Here is a 16,067-nt window from a genome sequence, read left to right as displayed (position 1 = left end):
GCATGTTTCCTATAACTTTACATTTTTTTCAGGTCAAACCACTACACAGCACTATGAATTTTAAAATTTTCTTCGGCTTTTTTTCATTTTGCCTTTCTTATTCTAAAATACGTTGGGCCTCAAGACAACAAAACAACTGAGGTATGACTCATGAACTCTGAGATGCCTTAGGAAAAACTTCATTTTACAACATCAACATGTGACATAAAATACCGTCAATGAATCAGAGTCCAAAGCCAAGAAGCGAAGAACCCCCACCACGAGCCCCACTCTTGAAACTCCTCCCTAGGGTCTCTGGTTTCCCTGGAAACTCACAGATGAGGACTCAAACTAACTTGATCACGTATGTCTCTTTTACACAGAGAAGTAACTACTGAGAAAGACAGAGAAACAAAAACTGGACAGAAAGAAGCAGAAAAATTAACATAGAAATAACAGAAAATATTCTATGACTCCGCCGGCTGTTTGAAGAATCTTTCTGGGGCCTCACTTCTTTAGGCAGGTGTCGGGTAAGAAAACTGCCTTGGGGCCTATCACACGTGACTGCTTACTTAATAAATGCTCTTCAAATGAAGGTGCCTACCTGTTTTCCATAAAAAGCAACCTCTGTCGCCAGATCTCCCTACTGGCAACACTTTCCTGGCTGACCCCAAGACATTTTCTTCTTTCTCTTCCTCTATGAATTCACCTCTTGAACAAAGATAACCTTAAAATTTTAAATTCCTGCTCTGCCCAACTTAAAATCTTTTCATCAGTGAACGAATCAAGTTCTCAAGAGAAGGTACACGTGGACAACAAAACACAATTGCTTGTTACTATGGCAGAAAATGAAACTTCACTCCCACTCCCTAACTTATTCCTGACTTAACTAAATTAAGGGAAAAGGCACTGTCAAGATTATCTAGTCCAGTGCTCGAATTTGTATATAATCTCAGCGAAGTTAAGTGGCTTGCCTCGCACCTCAAAATGGTAGACAAGCTAGACCTAGAAGCCAAATCCACTGACTTTCAGCCCATGTATGTTGCCCCAGATGGTCCTGCCATCTCCTCAGTGGCTGGGCCCATGCCCCTTGGAGCCAATCCTCCACCAGCACTTATCTCCTAGATCCATTCCCAATTCCTGTCAATATTTTCTGTATTTCCCCCCAGACTGACTCTTCCTACAACACACGTCTAGCGTTTGGCACAGTCTTCTGGCTAAGAGTCTCGATATCAGATTCTCCTCTAATCATTTCACAAACTGTCAGACACTCGCGTTGGAAGCGATTTTAGAATCACCTTCCACTGTCCGCAGAAATTTAACTTATACTATCTCTGCCAAAAAGAGACCAAGTATCTCCTTAAGTGATTCTGGTGACTAACTGCCAAAGTACTCATTATACCTACAGACAGTGAAGCCACTTTTGTTGTTTTCTTAAACTATATTGAACCAAAAGCTAAAAGTGCCTTCATGAAATAGTAGCTGTCTCAATTGGACTATCTTCATTTAAATGATGCTCTACTAACTACCAAATGCTCTTATGGGCATTCTTAATCCTACAGCTGGAGTCTGCATCCCCAAAGGATAGCTACCCATTTCTTCTGCACCTCCTGTATACCATTTAGCTGGAGGAAGGGCCTGATCAGAGGCAGCAAGGTATCCTGCATTGTCTTGGGGGAGGTTTCAGACCTGAGAGAGAAATGCTCTTATCTTAGCTCAGCCTGAAGGATGCCCTCGTTTTGATAAAAGGCAGCCTGAGGCAGGAGTCAGCCCTGGAGGAGCCACCTGATGTCCTGCAGTCACTGATGGAGCCCCCTACCCCCTCCTCCAACACTTCGCTAGTGTGACGCTGCCCACTGGGAACTCACGGGTGGCTTGATGGCCTCCTCGACAGTGACCCATTCCAGGAGCCGCCAGAGCCAGCCTGACCCACAAAGAGGCCCCGCCGGAGTGAGCAGGCGCCCTTGGTGGACTGGGTGCCGGATATGAGTCTGGGTCCCACACACTTGACATCCACGTAGGACCTGAGGCCGGCTGCATGGCACTGACCTCTGCTTCCAGCTTACTGGCGAGCAAGTCACTTTCCTTACGTATCGCTCTGTCGTCAAGACCCCCTTCACCCTGTACTTCAGTTAACCCCAGGCTCTTCCTTTTATCTCTTCCGGTGACCACATATGCAATGATTTTAATTTCATTTTTGCACTTTATTTTAACTCTTTGTATTACAACATGAAGTTAAGTTGCATATACAGACACAGCCTTGGGAGGGCGGGTCCAACAGCCTTTCTCCATTGTAATATGTTTTATTCACAAATAAAATTCTTTAAGCAGTCAGAAAAAAAAATTAAAAAAATGTACCATTTAGTACTGCCCATCATTTAGTGCTTCCTCTCTCCGTGTAAGAACACAGACTGCCCTCCTAACTTATTCCAAGCATTTATTTTTCACTTCTAAAATATTTTTCTAGATTGAGTGCAGAAACAAAGCACCACTTCTTAAATAGCTCAAGCAAAAGCTTCTCCATTTCACAGACATCAGCAGCCTTAATATAAACGTGCAGGCACGCACTTAATACAAGCAAGTCCTGCGGCATGCCCATGGAGTCAATTCAATAACTGAAACACTCCAGCTCCCGGATAATCAGACCTACAGATTTGTTAGTAAGATTTATGGAGCACGCTGCTGCCACGGAACTGAAGGCCCTGGACAAAGGTTTCACAGCTCAATAATGCTAAATATTATGAATGTAAACAGGGTGGGAGTAAAATGAAGGAAGAAACAAGAATGAGAAAGGAAGTGTCAAGAATCTGAAGACAGCAGTAATAATGATGAAACTGCATCTCAGATCCTTTAAAGATGTTTCACTGACCTACATAAAATGAAGGTAAAGGATTCAAATGCAATTTTATCCCTAGAGCTCCCACAGGTAACTGGACGGTGCAGGCTTTCGAGGCAGCGTGTTTGGGTTCAAATCCTAATTTCTAGCTTCATCCATTATTACTGAGTTACATGAAGCACATTATTTAACTTTTAAGGCATAAGGTTGTAGTAAAGATGAATAATGAATGTAAATGTTTAAAACAGTATATATATAATAAATACTTGATGAATGTTAATTATTTTATTATCTGATATTATCGTTGCTATTTTTGTTGTTGAATCAGTATCAAATGTTAACATTACTGAACATATTACATAATTATTAAATTATATAATTTATTCTATATTAATAGCAATAAATACTTTCTGAACCTCCTTTCTGATCTCAGAATCACCTGTTATCACCTACTTTTAGAATCATGACCACACTTCAGAGCTGAAAACACTGTATTTGATCACATATTTCTAATTTTAGCTTCTACCAAGTTAATGATTGGAAATTTCTACTTTGTTGCTAAAAGAAAACCTGCTCCTCTACTCAAGATACTTCGACACCAAATGTGTGGGTTTTCTACACGAAACAATTCCCTAATTCTCCACAGACACTAACTGGGTGTCCTATAATTTAACTGAATTCTGACACTCAGTGCAGATTGCTGAACCTAAGGAGTGAGTCTCATGAAACTGCTTCCCATTTCAGATGCTAATTATGTCTTTTTTTATTCTCAGCTCTGCTCCAATCAACTTCGTTCATCGTCCTTAATACATCACTTGTTAAGACACATTCTGTTGCTTTAGGGGTTTCCTGCTGCCAGCGATACCCAACTCGGAAGCACAGAATTCAAGGCTCATTACAATCTGGCTCCATCGTTTCTATTTAAAGAACATTCATTCAGACTTTTCAGTCTTCTGAGCCTAGTGTTAAAGCAGGCAGTTAGCAAGCTATCAGCAGAGAAAGGAGGGGCATGGGCCATGTGGCAGGAAATCGCTTATCTTGAGATGACAGGGGGCGTAGAGGGCAAAAGAAAGGCAGGAATCTCCAGGGTCCAAAAGGAACCTTTTTCTCGTTATGCCCTCATTACAATGAAACTAGTCTTGCAAATAAGAAGTATTCCTCATGCACCACGCCACATTTCCAATCAAGATCAAATAAGGACAAAAAAGCCCTCCTCCCCTTACGAAGGCAGAGCTGGGATGAAAATCAGGAAATATGACCCAAACCCCTCCCTCCTCAATGAATATTCCACCCAGTCATTTTACACCCTATATAACCAGCCTGCCAAAGAAACTCGGGGCAGCTGCTCACCTGAGTCTGCCTGCTCGCCCTCCTGAGAATTTAGCCTCCTAATAAGTTCTTGCTTTGCCTTCTTGGCCTCTGCATCTTGTCTCTCAATTCTTTCTGCAGTGAGACACGAACCTACTCTCTGTAACAAGCACTCTGCCTTGGTCACGTTTTTCTTTCCCATGAAAAATGATCATCAAATAAAAACGACCATCAAAGTTTTGTTCAAACTTCAAGACCCATCTTAGCTCTGTAAAACCTTCATATCACAGCCCACTGAACTTGTCCCCTTCCACATGTCTATGACAGTCATTACCTGTGACGCTTAATCAGTTACTATCCTACGCGTCTACATTTTGGTTGTGTATAATTATCTTTTCCCTAAAACAATTTTAATTTATACGAAGATAGGGACATCATACCTTGAAGCCCAGAACCTTAAATAATGCTAGACTAAGAGTTGATAACAAGTGTTTGCTGAACTGAATTCATTTCTGCTTTGGCTTGCCATCAACTTCTTGCCAGGAGACACAAGTATGCTAATTGTCCTGACGTCCCTGTCTTAGAAGCAGCCTCATAAGAGCATTCAGTGTGCATCACTGTTACCTTCACCATAGATGATTCTTCCTACTGTGTTCATTCCCGAAGCATAGTTGAAAGGCATTAAGTTAAAATAATGTTTTTTTAATTAACACTTTTATCCAAGAAAGACCATCTACACACATTAAAAGCTGGATTTAGTAAGTTAGAAATTCACTCTTTGGGTTCCATAAAAATGAGTCACTTCCTGCATGCTATGGACCACAAACGTTAAAATACGACATAAATTTAACTGATTTTGTTAGATGAAGTTATTACTGTGAACTTTTCAGGTGCCAACATCAAGTTTAGGCTAGAAGGCTTTTATCTAAAATACTTAAGACAGGTCATTTAGGAAAAAAAAAATTTGGAAAGACCAAATTTAATTAAAAAAAAAAAAGTATAACTTTGTAAGAACCAATTTCCATCAATTTATTTTCTGAGCACTGCTTTCTCTCTAGGAAATCTTTTCAGCTTTGAGACTCAGATGTCAAATAACCTAAATCACAGTTCCTGAGAAATGGACCTTGAACGAATTTCTTTTATAAATAAAGGAAAAGGGTACAGGAGTATTTATTTTCTACAAAACCCATTTGAAATTATTAGAAAGATACAAATGTGGCTATGTGAATAATTCCCCTGGTCACTTCCAGACCCATACATACTTGGTTTACTGAAAAGTGTTTTCTAAACATTAAAAAGTATTATTCACTCTACTCCAGTGATTGCAAGAATCCTATATATATCCTGAGAATTGAAGTTTCATCACCGACCTTTTGAAAACTTGAAATCAACTAGTTAAATGAAACTTGTCACACACTTTATATCACTTGAGCATTTTATTTATTTTTTTTGCACATATCTACAAGTAACTGAATTTCAGTGGGAAGTGACTACTTGTTTAACAAACAATTTTTCTTCCAAGTCTTTCTATCTAAGGGAGTTCTGCTCTGTAAATCTATTCTGTGCTTTCTGAACCTACACATTCCATCAGGCTGAACTCAATATCTTGTTGTGTTTTTTTAGACAACACTGTACTGCATTCAAGATGCAATTTCTGTTACTCTTCATTTAACAGAGCATCACGATACTAACTCAATCTTGTTTAAAACAGAGTCACAAACCTGTGCTTCTGCTGCTGAGTATTTCCCTTTTTTGCAGTGATGAAGAGAAAAGCACTCAAAAGCTACAGAAAATGTAAAATTCCTCCATGTTTTGTTGTAGATATAAAAGAGAATGAATATGAGTCATCCGCAAAGAATTCCCCAAGGCTTCACTACAGGATAAAGAAGAAAAGCTGAACAGTTACAATGAGCTGCAACTGGACTTTCATGTTAACTTTTACAAACTAAAAGAAATATAACTGTTTCAGAAAAACAAGTTAACAAAGTTTACGGTCTCATGAGATTGTAAACACATTCATTCTCACATAATTATATAATAGGTTTCTGATGGATGTTAATTTTCCTGATGCAGCTCCGTTTTGCCTGCAATGCATTTCAGAACTCCTGCTAAGGTACGAATGATGCTGCAAATATTTCCTCTCTAATCCTCTTCTCTATGACTTCATAACTACCTTCTGTTCTAACTCATAAATGTGAGCCTATCAAGAGGCAGCATTTATAAGCTTTGATTCTGCACAGGTTTCTCAATCTTCCTAAGACTCAGGTTTCCCCACCTGGGGAACAGGACGAACAGTATCTACATTGTGGGGCGGTTGCGGGATTGCAAAGATCCCTGGCACACAGTGGTTGTTTAATGGATGCTGATTATTATTATTCTACCTTAACAGTTAGTCCTGGAACCCATGTTCTAAGAATTTATTGACTACCTTATGAACTAGAAAAGACAAAGTTCACTATCATTTAATTGACTCATATTAAATAAGAGGAAACTGAAGCAGTAAAAGCTTCTTCATGACAATAAACAGTAATAAATAGTAAGACTCAAAACTAAGTCTCCAATGGAAACAGCCTAAATGTCCATCGACAGATGACTGGATAAAGAAGTTGCGGTATATTTATACAATGGGATACCACTCAGCCATAAAAACTAATAAAATAACGCCATTTGCAGAAACACGGATGGCCCTGGAGAATGTCATTCTAAGTGAAGTAAGCCAGAAAGAGAAAGAAAAATACCATATGATATTACTCATATGCGGAATCTTAAAAAAAAAAAGACAAATGAGCTTATATCTAAAACAGAAACAGACTCACAGACATAGAAAACAAACTTATGGTTACCAGGGTGAGAAGGGGGTGGGAAGGGATAAACTGGGAGTTCGAGATGTGCACATACTGACCGGTATATATAAAAGATAAACAAGTTTATACTGTATAGCACAGGGAACTATATTCAATATCTTGCAGTAGCTCATGGTGAAAAAGAATATGAAACAAATGTATGTATATGTATGACTGAATCATGATGCTGTACACCAGAAATTGACACAACATTGTAAACTGAGTATACTTCAATTAAAAAAAAACCAAAAAAATCCAAATAAACAGTAAGTCCCCAGACTCAAGTCTAATGCCAAGTACTTCACCACAATTCTCTCCTCTAGAAATGCTCTCTACTCCATAGTTTCATCATGGAGTGCAAATGTCTAGTTCTGACCTTGCCTCTATCCTGCACGCCAAGCTGGACTCCACCAACCCAACTAACATTTCAAATGACATTTCACGTACTCTCTCTCAAGCCACATCTCCTCCAGAATTCTACAGTTCTCTTAATAACGGAAATCTTTTGCTAGTCCCCCCAGGCTCAAAGAGGTGAGAAGAATGAAGATAAACATGAGTTCACATTTACCCTGCACCGACTATGCACCAAGTACTCTGCCAGGTTAGTCACCCGTTTTATCATTCCACCTGTGAAGGGAGACTGTCATCGTTAGAAAAATGAGGAAACAAAGCTTCAAAGCAGTCTGCCTCCCCTTACGCAATAAGAGTAAGCTCAGTGTCAGAGTCTGTTGCCTTAACCTTCAGAAATTGTTTATGTATCAACAAGCTAGCACACATGTCTTTTTCTGTACACCTTCGAAATTTTTTTAAAATGGAGTAACAGACAGATCTCTATACCTTTTTTTAAATTTGAAAATAAATACGTTATTTCCATGGCAGTTTTACTTCACTTTGCTCATTAGCAACAAAATGTAGATAAATTTGACATATGAAAATATTCAAGACACTCACTTTTTCTTGATTCGTAAGATAATACCTAAACTTCCATACAAGATCTTGTTCTTCGTATGTAAGCTGCTTGGTTGGCGGATAACTCACAATAATCTACAACAAAGAAAAAAAAATGAAGTACTTTGATCAAAAAACATCTTTTCACTTTCATTTATTTAAAATTTTTCATTTATTTAAATATATCTATAACTGAAGTATTATAGAAGCAAGGAGAACGTACATGCAGACAAGTAAGATTTAAATTTGCTGTAATCAGTTCAAAAAGGATATTATCAGAGTGTTACAGGGAGAAAAAGATAAAGAAGTCACACTCCATATTAAAAAAAGTACGTAATTACAGGTAATTTATTTCAACCCAAAACACAACAAACTAAAATAACAAACCATCTCCCTCAACCCCACTCCCAAAAAACAGGAAAAGATAATAATAAACATTTCTCTTGTCAAGTTAATACATACAACAAGGCCTCTCAGGCAATGTATCTTAGGGCCAGTTTCTAAGGACACGAGATCCCGAAAGCATATGCTATCTGTAGCTCTGTCTCCAGAGCTCATATATTTACTGAAAGCCCCCAAATGATTAAAAAAAACTACAGAAATGTGACACTGTTGAAATCACGTGGGGCTCATTAACCTGGAAAAAAACGAGCATCCGAATCACTTCCAAGTGACGTGCTCTCACATCAGTTGCAACCAAAATACTCACTTAATTATTTTTATATTCATATTTTATAAGTTCCTTACATTTAATTGATCTCTCGTGGCAGCGTTGGGTTTGAGATCGTGGTCAGAAGGCCCACTTCTTAAACTTCGGGCAAGTTTGTGGTGCTTGCTCTCAACTAAATTCTCCTGTAAATTATTTGAAAATATTAACCAACAAGGGAATTTTACCAAGAGTCAGTTTCAGTAGCCGCTCAGAAATAGAAAAGTAAATAGCTACATACTTAAGATCGTTTTATAATATTTAACATTTTATTCTTGTTACAGCTTTAGTCTCCTATGTATCTTATAAAAATAGATCACCACGTGGAGACAGGCCAACTAAGCATGCCTTCTGCTTCACAAGTGCACTATGCACAAGCTAGCCCAGTTTCTTGTTTTAATTCGCCTTGTATTCAATGTCTTCACGTCATCTACTCACTCAAATATCACCTTGAGTCTAAAATCTCCCCTGACAACCCAGACTAAAGCATTCTCCCTTTCTATGAGCTCCCAGAGAACTTGTGACATCACTGTACCATCCCCTTAGAGTTTAACTGCCACTAGTAACTGGGGGCAGGGACAATGATCATAATACATGAATATATATATCTGGCAATGACTGTTTTACTTATGGCCAAAATCAGTTTTGAACTAACCATCTTTTCTTAAGAGACTTTATTTTATTCATTTTTGCATGTGTGAATTGTCCATGTTTTTTTTGTTTTGTTTTGTTTTCCCCTAATCTTCAATTGGCTTTCTGGTCCTTTGTTCTTCAGTTTCTAAGAATTCTTTACATATTAAATAGTTGGTCCTTTGTCTATGATGTATGTCACAGTTTCTTCCAAGCTGTTAACTGTCTTTTGACTTTGTCTCGGTGTTTTTGCTATGCAATGTTTTTTTGACATAGTCAAATTTATCAATCATTTAGTGCCTCTGGATTTTGAGTCAGAATTAGAACGTCTTTCCTTAGACTCGGAGTAAATTACTAGTAATGTTTCATTTTATAACATTTAAATCCTTGATTCATTTAGAGTTTTTTCTTATGTATGGCATGAGTAATGGATGTGATTTAATTTTATCTTCTTCCAAATGGCTGATCAGTTCCCCAGCACTAGGCTCCAGTGATGAAATGCCACCTTTATCAACTTCCATGCTTACCTGGATCTATTTCTGGGCTTTCTGGTCGGCTCTCCCAGTCTATTTGTGTATGTACGTGTGCTAGTACCACACTTAAAATTACACAGTCTGTTTTTACTGGCTGATACAGTGTTATACCAGCTTAGTGGCACTCAATGTTTCTCTGTTAAAATGTATTCCTTTATTTAGTTAATATTAACAGCTACAAACTGAAGTGAATTATTGAGCACAGGGGTGAGAGGGTAGCTTGCTTTTTTTGTTTTTCTTAATCTTTCGTTTTATGCTTGCTTGCACTTAAAACTAGAAATTTTTTGACACAAATGAACTTATTTACAAGGCAGGAAGAGACTCAGACACAGAAAACAAACTTATGGTTACCAACAAGGAAAGGAGGGTGGAATAAACTGGGAGCTTGGGATTAGCAGATACAAACTGCTAAATACAGAACAGATAAACAAGGTCCTACTGCACAGCACAGGGAACTATATTCACTAACTTGTAATAACTTAAAATGAAAAAGAATACACATATATTTGTATAAGTGAATCACTATGCTGTACACCAGAATCTAACACAACATTGTGAATCAACTCTACTTCAGTAAGAAATAAAAAATATATAAATAAATAAATAAATAAATAAATAAATAAATAAATAAAAATTTGTAACAGATGCCCTAGATCTTTTCTCATTTTTGTTTTTTTTTTTTTCCCACAGTATCCGTAATGTTAAACCTATCATTGTTGAGGAACATTTTTTTAAAGAAAAAAAAAATACACTAAGTATACAGATGTCTCGTTTACCTGACATTTTGGTGGGAAGTACACCAAGGTAATATGGTGTCAGCATGACAAAACTTGCATACCCTCGACAATTTTGAAGGTAACCACAGAGTACATTCATTTGCATGTTTCAAATACCCAGAAGGCAAAACATATTTTGATTTTATAATGAAAATTCATTGTCAATTTTAGATCTGTTAACCCCATTTTATTACATTATGCATAGCAACTATGAAGGTAATTATGTGTCTGTTTCGAAAAGATTCCCAAGTGACCTTTTTTCCTTTTTATTCTTTTTTTCACTTATTTCTTACTTTGATGTTAGGCCATCAGCCATTACTTCTTGCTCTAATTACCTGTATCATCTCAGTTACCATGTTTTTATCTTCCAATGTGCTATTTTTAATGTACTTTGTTCTGATTAGAAAGGTAAGTAATCTAATTTAGCAATGTATAAAACAAGAATAAAATGGCTTAGAGCAAAGTAAGTGAGCTTTAAGTGTGAATATCACGGTATCTACTGTGCTAACAGGATCTCTTGCCTGGAACTTTCTAAATCTAAAGCCATCTAATTAAACCACTGCTGCAAAGAAGGAATTCTTTATCATCCTGAGAGAGTTACCATCTCAAAATTTCAATAGGTAGGTATCTCAAAATCATTCAAGACATCATGATCCAAGTAGAATTTGACACAACATTGTAAAATGATTATAAATCAATAAAAAATGTTAAAAAAAAAAAGACATCATGATCCAAACTGAATAGTTCTAGCAGCTACAATAATCTTCCCTATTTTTCAACAAAATTAGTTTCCCTAAAATTTTCATCCATTGATTCTAGCGTTACGTCCTTATATAAATACATTTTCCTTCCACATGAATGACAAATTTTTCAAATACCTGTTTTCCCAAGTCTTGACTTCAAGACTGCATTTGCATTCTACAGCTCTTTCAAAAATTCAGATAAAATGGCTCCCCAACACTACACTAGCCCAGCCTTATTTTCAGGTGTGAGCACTTCTTGTAAAGATTCCTTCCATCTGACCCTGATTCCATATAGCTGAAGTGAATTTATGAATCATTTTTAAATAACCAAGGTAGTTACAGATATATATATATATACATACATATATATATATATATTTTAAAAAAGAAACTGTATGTTGTGGATCTAAGTCATAGTAACTGGAGAAAAGCACTTTCCTAAGAAATGTGACGACTCACCATAGACATCTGAGGGTCAGGAACTTTCACTATCTCGAAGCTTGTTAAAATTGGAGATGACTCATCACCATCCTGGATTACAGTTGTAGCAAATGAAAAAATAAATGAATGAAACCAGATGGTAAGAAATAAGACAGGAGAATGTGTACTCAAATGCATTTTCATTCTACTTAATGAACATCATTTCTCCCTTTAAAAAATTATCTTCTTTCAGCTATATTTTAAAATACATATCCATTTTTTACCTTTTGTTACTGAGGAAATGTTCTGAAAACAAAATTGAACAGTAAAAAAATCTGTATTATAGTTTTTAGGGATATGAGGTCTGGAAATTAGTAGTTTGCTTTTGTCAGGTTTTTTTTAAACTTTGTTTATAAAAACTGAATCAAAATAATATGCCCTAGTTTTCAAACTTAGAACAAGAAACCACAGAGTACAATTAAAATATGGCACAATGGATGTGTGCATCGTTGGCAAAAACTAAGTGGATTTTAGTAATTTTTCAAATTATTACAACTGAGTTCCACTCAGAAAAGTAGAATTTTAAACGCAGAGTTAACATTACTCAAATTTACACCCGGCTAGAAACTCAGTGGCACTGCTTCTCAGGGGAGCCTTACTCAACACAATACAAACCTGAATGATAGGAATCAACCCATCAATTCTTAAGAAATAAAGTTGCCTTATTTTGTTGGTATTACCATTTTTGAAGAATGGTTACTTTGATTTTTATCCAATGCAGGCAAGAAAGGTAATTTAGCATAATAAATGTCACCGCATACATCCTGGAAAAGGCTAAACTAATTAAGGTTGAAATTCATTTCCTCACAACTGCACACCTAGTATCAAGTTTTTCTGTCAATTTCCAAATGCTAGTGTATTTTCAAATTTAGATATGTGCAACAGAATCAGGGGAGACTGAAAGAGGGGAAGTACTGAGACTTTAGGTTCAGTAATTGAGTTTTAGAGAAAACCACAAATTCCCACAGAAGTTGTTTAACAGGCCGGTTCTCAGTCACCACCCCAGAGCACACATTTATCAGCCCAGCTGTGACAAGTAATCTTCACTAAGGCTATCTGTCACAAAAGACAGGTGACAAGAAAGTCTATTTCCATTAGATTCAATACACCGGCCCAGCAATCTTTACACTAAGTGGAAATATGACAGGGGAGGTAGACAGGCATTAATTTATGGGCAATTTTCAAGAAGCAGTAGAAAGGGGTCAAGAACCTTTTCAAAAATACTTGAAATTCTTCTAATTTCTATTCTGCTATTATTTCATCTGCTATCAAAGCTGTCTTTCAAAAGATCCTTCACATCTCCAATGTTTGAAAGCACCATCTCTATTAACATGTTTTTGCAATATAAACTTCAAATGGGCAGGAAATAATGCTTTCAATGAAATTACACACAGTAAAAATGTAAAACGCAATTTTACCCAAATGTATTGATAACAAAACAATTTCACACACCTACATTTCCCTTTCTAACGTAGTTTTTTAATTAGCAAATGATGTTACATAGCCTTATCTTCCTATTTTCTTTTTTGTCCCAGGGAGTACAATTTATCAAATAAAAAGCTGAAACAACTATTCCTAACCTTTTACTTTAGAAGGGGGGACAAGCTAAAGGGAAAAAGACACATTAACTTGAAAAGCACCAGAAAAGTGATTACAAATTAACTATACAAACCCCCATTATGAAAACATCTTTCAAGCAGTAGTTTATAGTTATAAAAATATTTATATTTTAAAAAACCACTTGTGACAACTTTAACAAATAACACTGATGTGTAAATGTAATTTAAACATGCTACTTCTAAAGAACAGATACACTGCATACAGCTTAGCTATATGCTAGAAGAAATATTATTCTTTTATGCCACATATCAAAAGTCTGTCCTCACTCACACTGATTCTGATTTGCACTGTCCTCAGAAGCACCTGCCTTAGTAATTCCACGATAACAGAAGGTATCTGGTTTATGTGGTTTTGAACTATGTACACAATTAAATAAAGACCCTTCAATAAGCATTTAAGGCAGATATTTTTCAAGTAGCTACATATCAAATATACAACTACTTTCTTTTGATAATGAACAGACGAGCAAATTCGTAACTGCATACCTGTTATCACTCAACCTAGAAATAACACAGTTTTCTTAATTCTTGCATATATTATATAAATAAATGAACATTTATGAAGTCTTTCATAAGCATACTTATGTTAGGGTCACATATATAATTCCAACACATTATATATACACTCAAGTACCAAACATATCCTTAACTTTCAATATCTTACACCACTTACAAAGATTCCTTCTTTTTTAATTTTTCAAATGAAAACTATTCGCTTTTTATGTCCTATGTGCCACTTTGCAGAACAATTAATCAAAAAGTTTTTAATCTCTTGCATAATTATTGAATTCTGTACCCCAGAAGTGCATTACATGAATGATTGGCTTTTGTAATCTTGTTGTAGCTGTGTGATTTGATTTGTGTTTATATAACCAGCTGCCGCTGACAGCTGTCTGCTGCCATCCCACAGCCAAATAATTCATCTCAGCAGGAACAGCAGTAATTCTTTTTTAATGTTTGCCCTCCTCTCTACTTTAGAGACCATAAACAGTTGCAAGGAAAATACCTTTTCATAATAAACAATACCATATTCCTTATCATCACACTTGACGCATCGAAACTCAACCATCAAGTACATGAAATTGGAACTTCGCTTTTCACTCTAAAAAAAAAAAAAAAAGTTTTTATGAAAAATGATCTTTTTCAATATCAGTTTGTATCATTATCCCCAATTCAGTAATAGATGAATATATCAAATACAACTTAAAGTTTAACAAATTTTGATTTCATTATTTTAAATACACTGCTTTATACAGTACTACTCTTTTATTATATGTAGCACTCCTGTTTTATCCAGAAGTGTCTATTACTCACTGATAACTCCCTCCTCAAACTTACAACATTTTTGGTTTATTCAGTAGTGTGAATTTTACTATATAAAATTTTAAAGGTATTTTATACACATTTGCTTAAGAATGATTTTATTTCAAAAATAAACCAGATTTTTGTTTTTCTAACAATTTTAAGCAAAGAACAGTTCACCCTTAAACCATATGGACTAATCTAACTATAGAAATTAGTATAACTATAACGAAATACAAAGATAAAACAAAGTATGTAACTAAGGACAGAGACCATTTGAGCTTAACAAATAAATATTTACACTCGCAATTTACAAATGGTCTTAAAACGGCTTACAATCATTTGTAAACTTTTATCAATACACTCTAAATATACTGTATATACAACATATAAAATGTTGGTTATGTGTATAAATGTGCCCCCTTAAAAAAAAAAAAAGGCAAACACTGTATTAATAATGATGTGAAAATAAAACGAAGTCTAAAAGGGTAATTAGTCCTGACCCAAAACTGTTAGAAAAATGCTTTAAATCTATATGTATATAATCATAAAGATCTAAGATCACTTAAACTGTTCAGTTTTAGGAGGCATATTATAGACTACTATGAAAATGGTACTGGACTCTCTTTTAAAGAGTCTGTATAGAGAGTGAGAAAGGCTTGGAAAAGTAATCCCTAATGTTACATTTTTACACCTAAAGGTGTCTAAGTTGAAGAAGAGAAAAATATAAGTAAGCATTTTGATTAAACTACTTTTGGAATGTGAGCACTATAAAAATCAAAAAAAGTAAATTTTTCTCCCAGTTTCAGTATACAAGAATGTATTATGAATACATTTAGAAAAGATCTCCAGTATTCATACTGACTATGAACGTTGTTAAACACTACTAATTTGCTTTTTTTTAAAATGAGCAATGCTAGAATTTAAACTTTATAAATGTTCACTGTAAAGTTACAAATTTCTTTCTTTCCACCTACTGAAAATTGATCAGTGAATATAACTTAAGTTATTTGTGCCATGTGGTGGTCACTATAAGCTGAGCATATTACAAAATTGCCATTCTTCTCTCCTAATGTGATTAATATAACTGTTATTTCTGCTTTCTAGACATAGAATGTTAGACCAGACAGCTCCTATGTCAGTGCTAACGCACACACAAATTTTTGTTGTTGTTGTTCTAACCTTTGTAAAAGAGTTTCATTGAAGCCATCTTTTAATTAAACATATTTGGACCAATATATAAGATCAAGAAACAAATAAATTACTTAAACCATGTAACCTTCTCATGGGTGCACAGTTCTCTATGTACTACGTAAGACAAGTAGTATCTTAACTGGGGAGACGAACTGCTAATGATGACTTAA

General features: G+C 35.7%; 1 protein-coding gene across 1 annotated transcript in view; it reads right to left on the bottom strand.

Moving 5' to 3' along the window:
- The window catches only part of PIK3C3 (phosphatidylinositol 3-kinase catalytic subunit type 3), a 116,741-nt gene that overhangs the window by 68,187 nt on the left and 32,487 nt on the right, over positions 1–16,067 (bottom strand). The window contains exons 6-9 of the mRNA XM_006194530.3: positions 14,408–14,503; positions 11,762–11,833; positions 8,662–8,766; positions 7,918–8,010 (exon numbers count right to left, since the gene is read on the bottom strand). Of these exons, the coding sequence (XP_006194592.1) occupies positions 7,918–8,010; positions 8,662–8,766; positions 11,762–11,833; positions 14,408–14,503 (366 nt within the window). The remainder of the gene's footprint in view (positions 1–7,917; positions 8,011–8,661; positions 8,767–11,761; positions 11,834–14,407; positions 14,504–16,067) is intronic.

This window comes from Camelus ferus, chromosome 24 (assembly GCF_009834535.1).
Source record: "Camelus ferus isolate YT-003-E chromosome 24, BCGSAC_Cfer_1.0, whole genome shotgun sequence".
NCBI classification, from domain to species: Eukaryota; Metazoa; Chordata; class Mammalia; order Artiodactyla; family Camelidae; genus Camelus; species Camelus ferus.
Note: the sequence above shows the minus strand (reverse complement) of the source record. Positions and strands in the feature narration are given on the sequence as shown.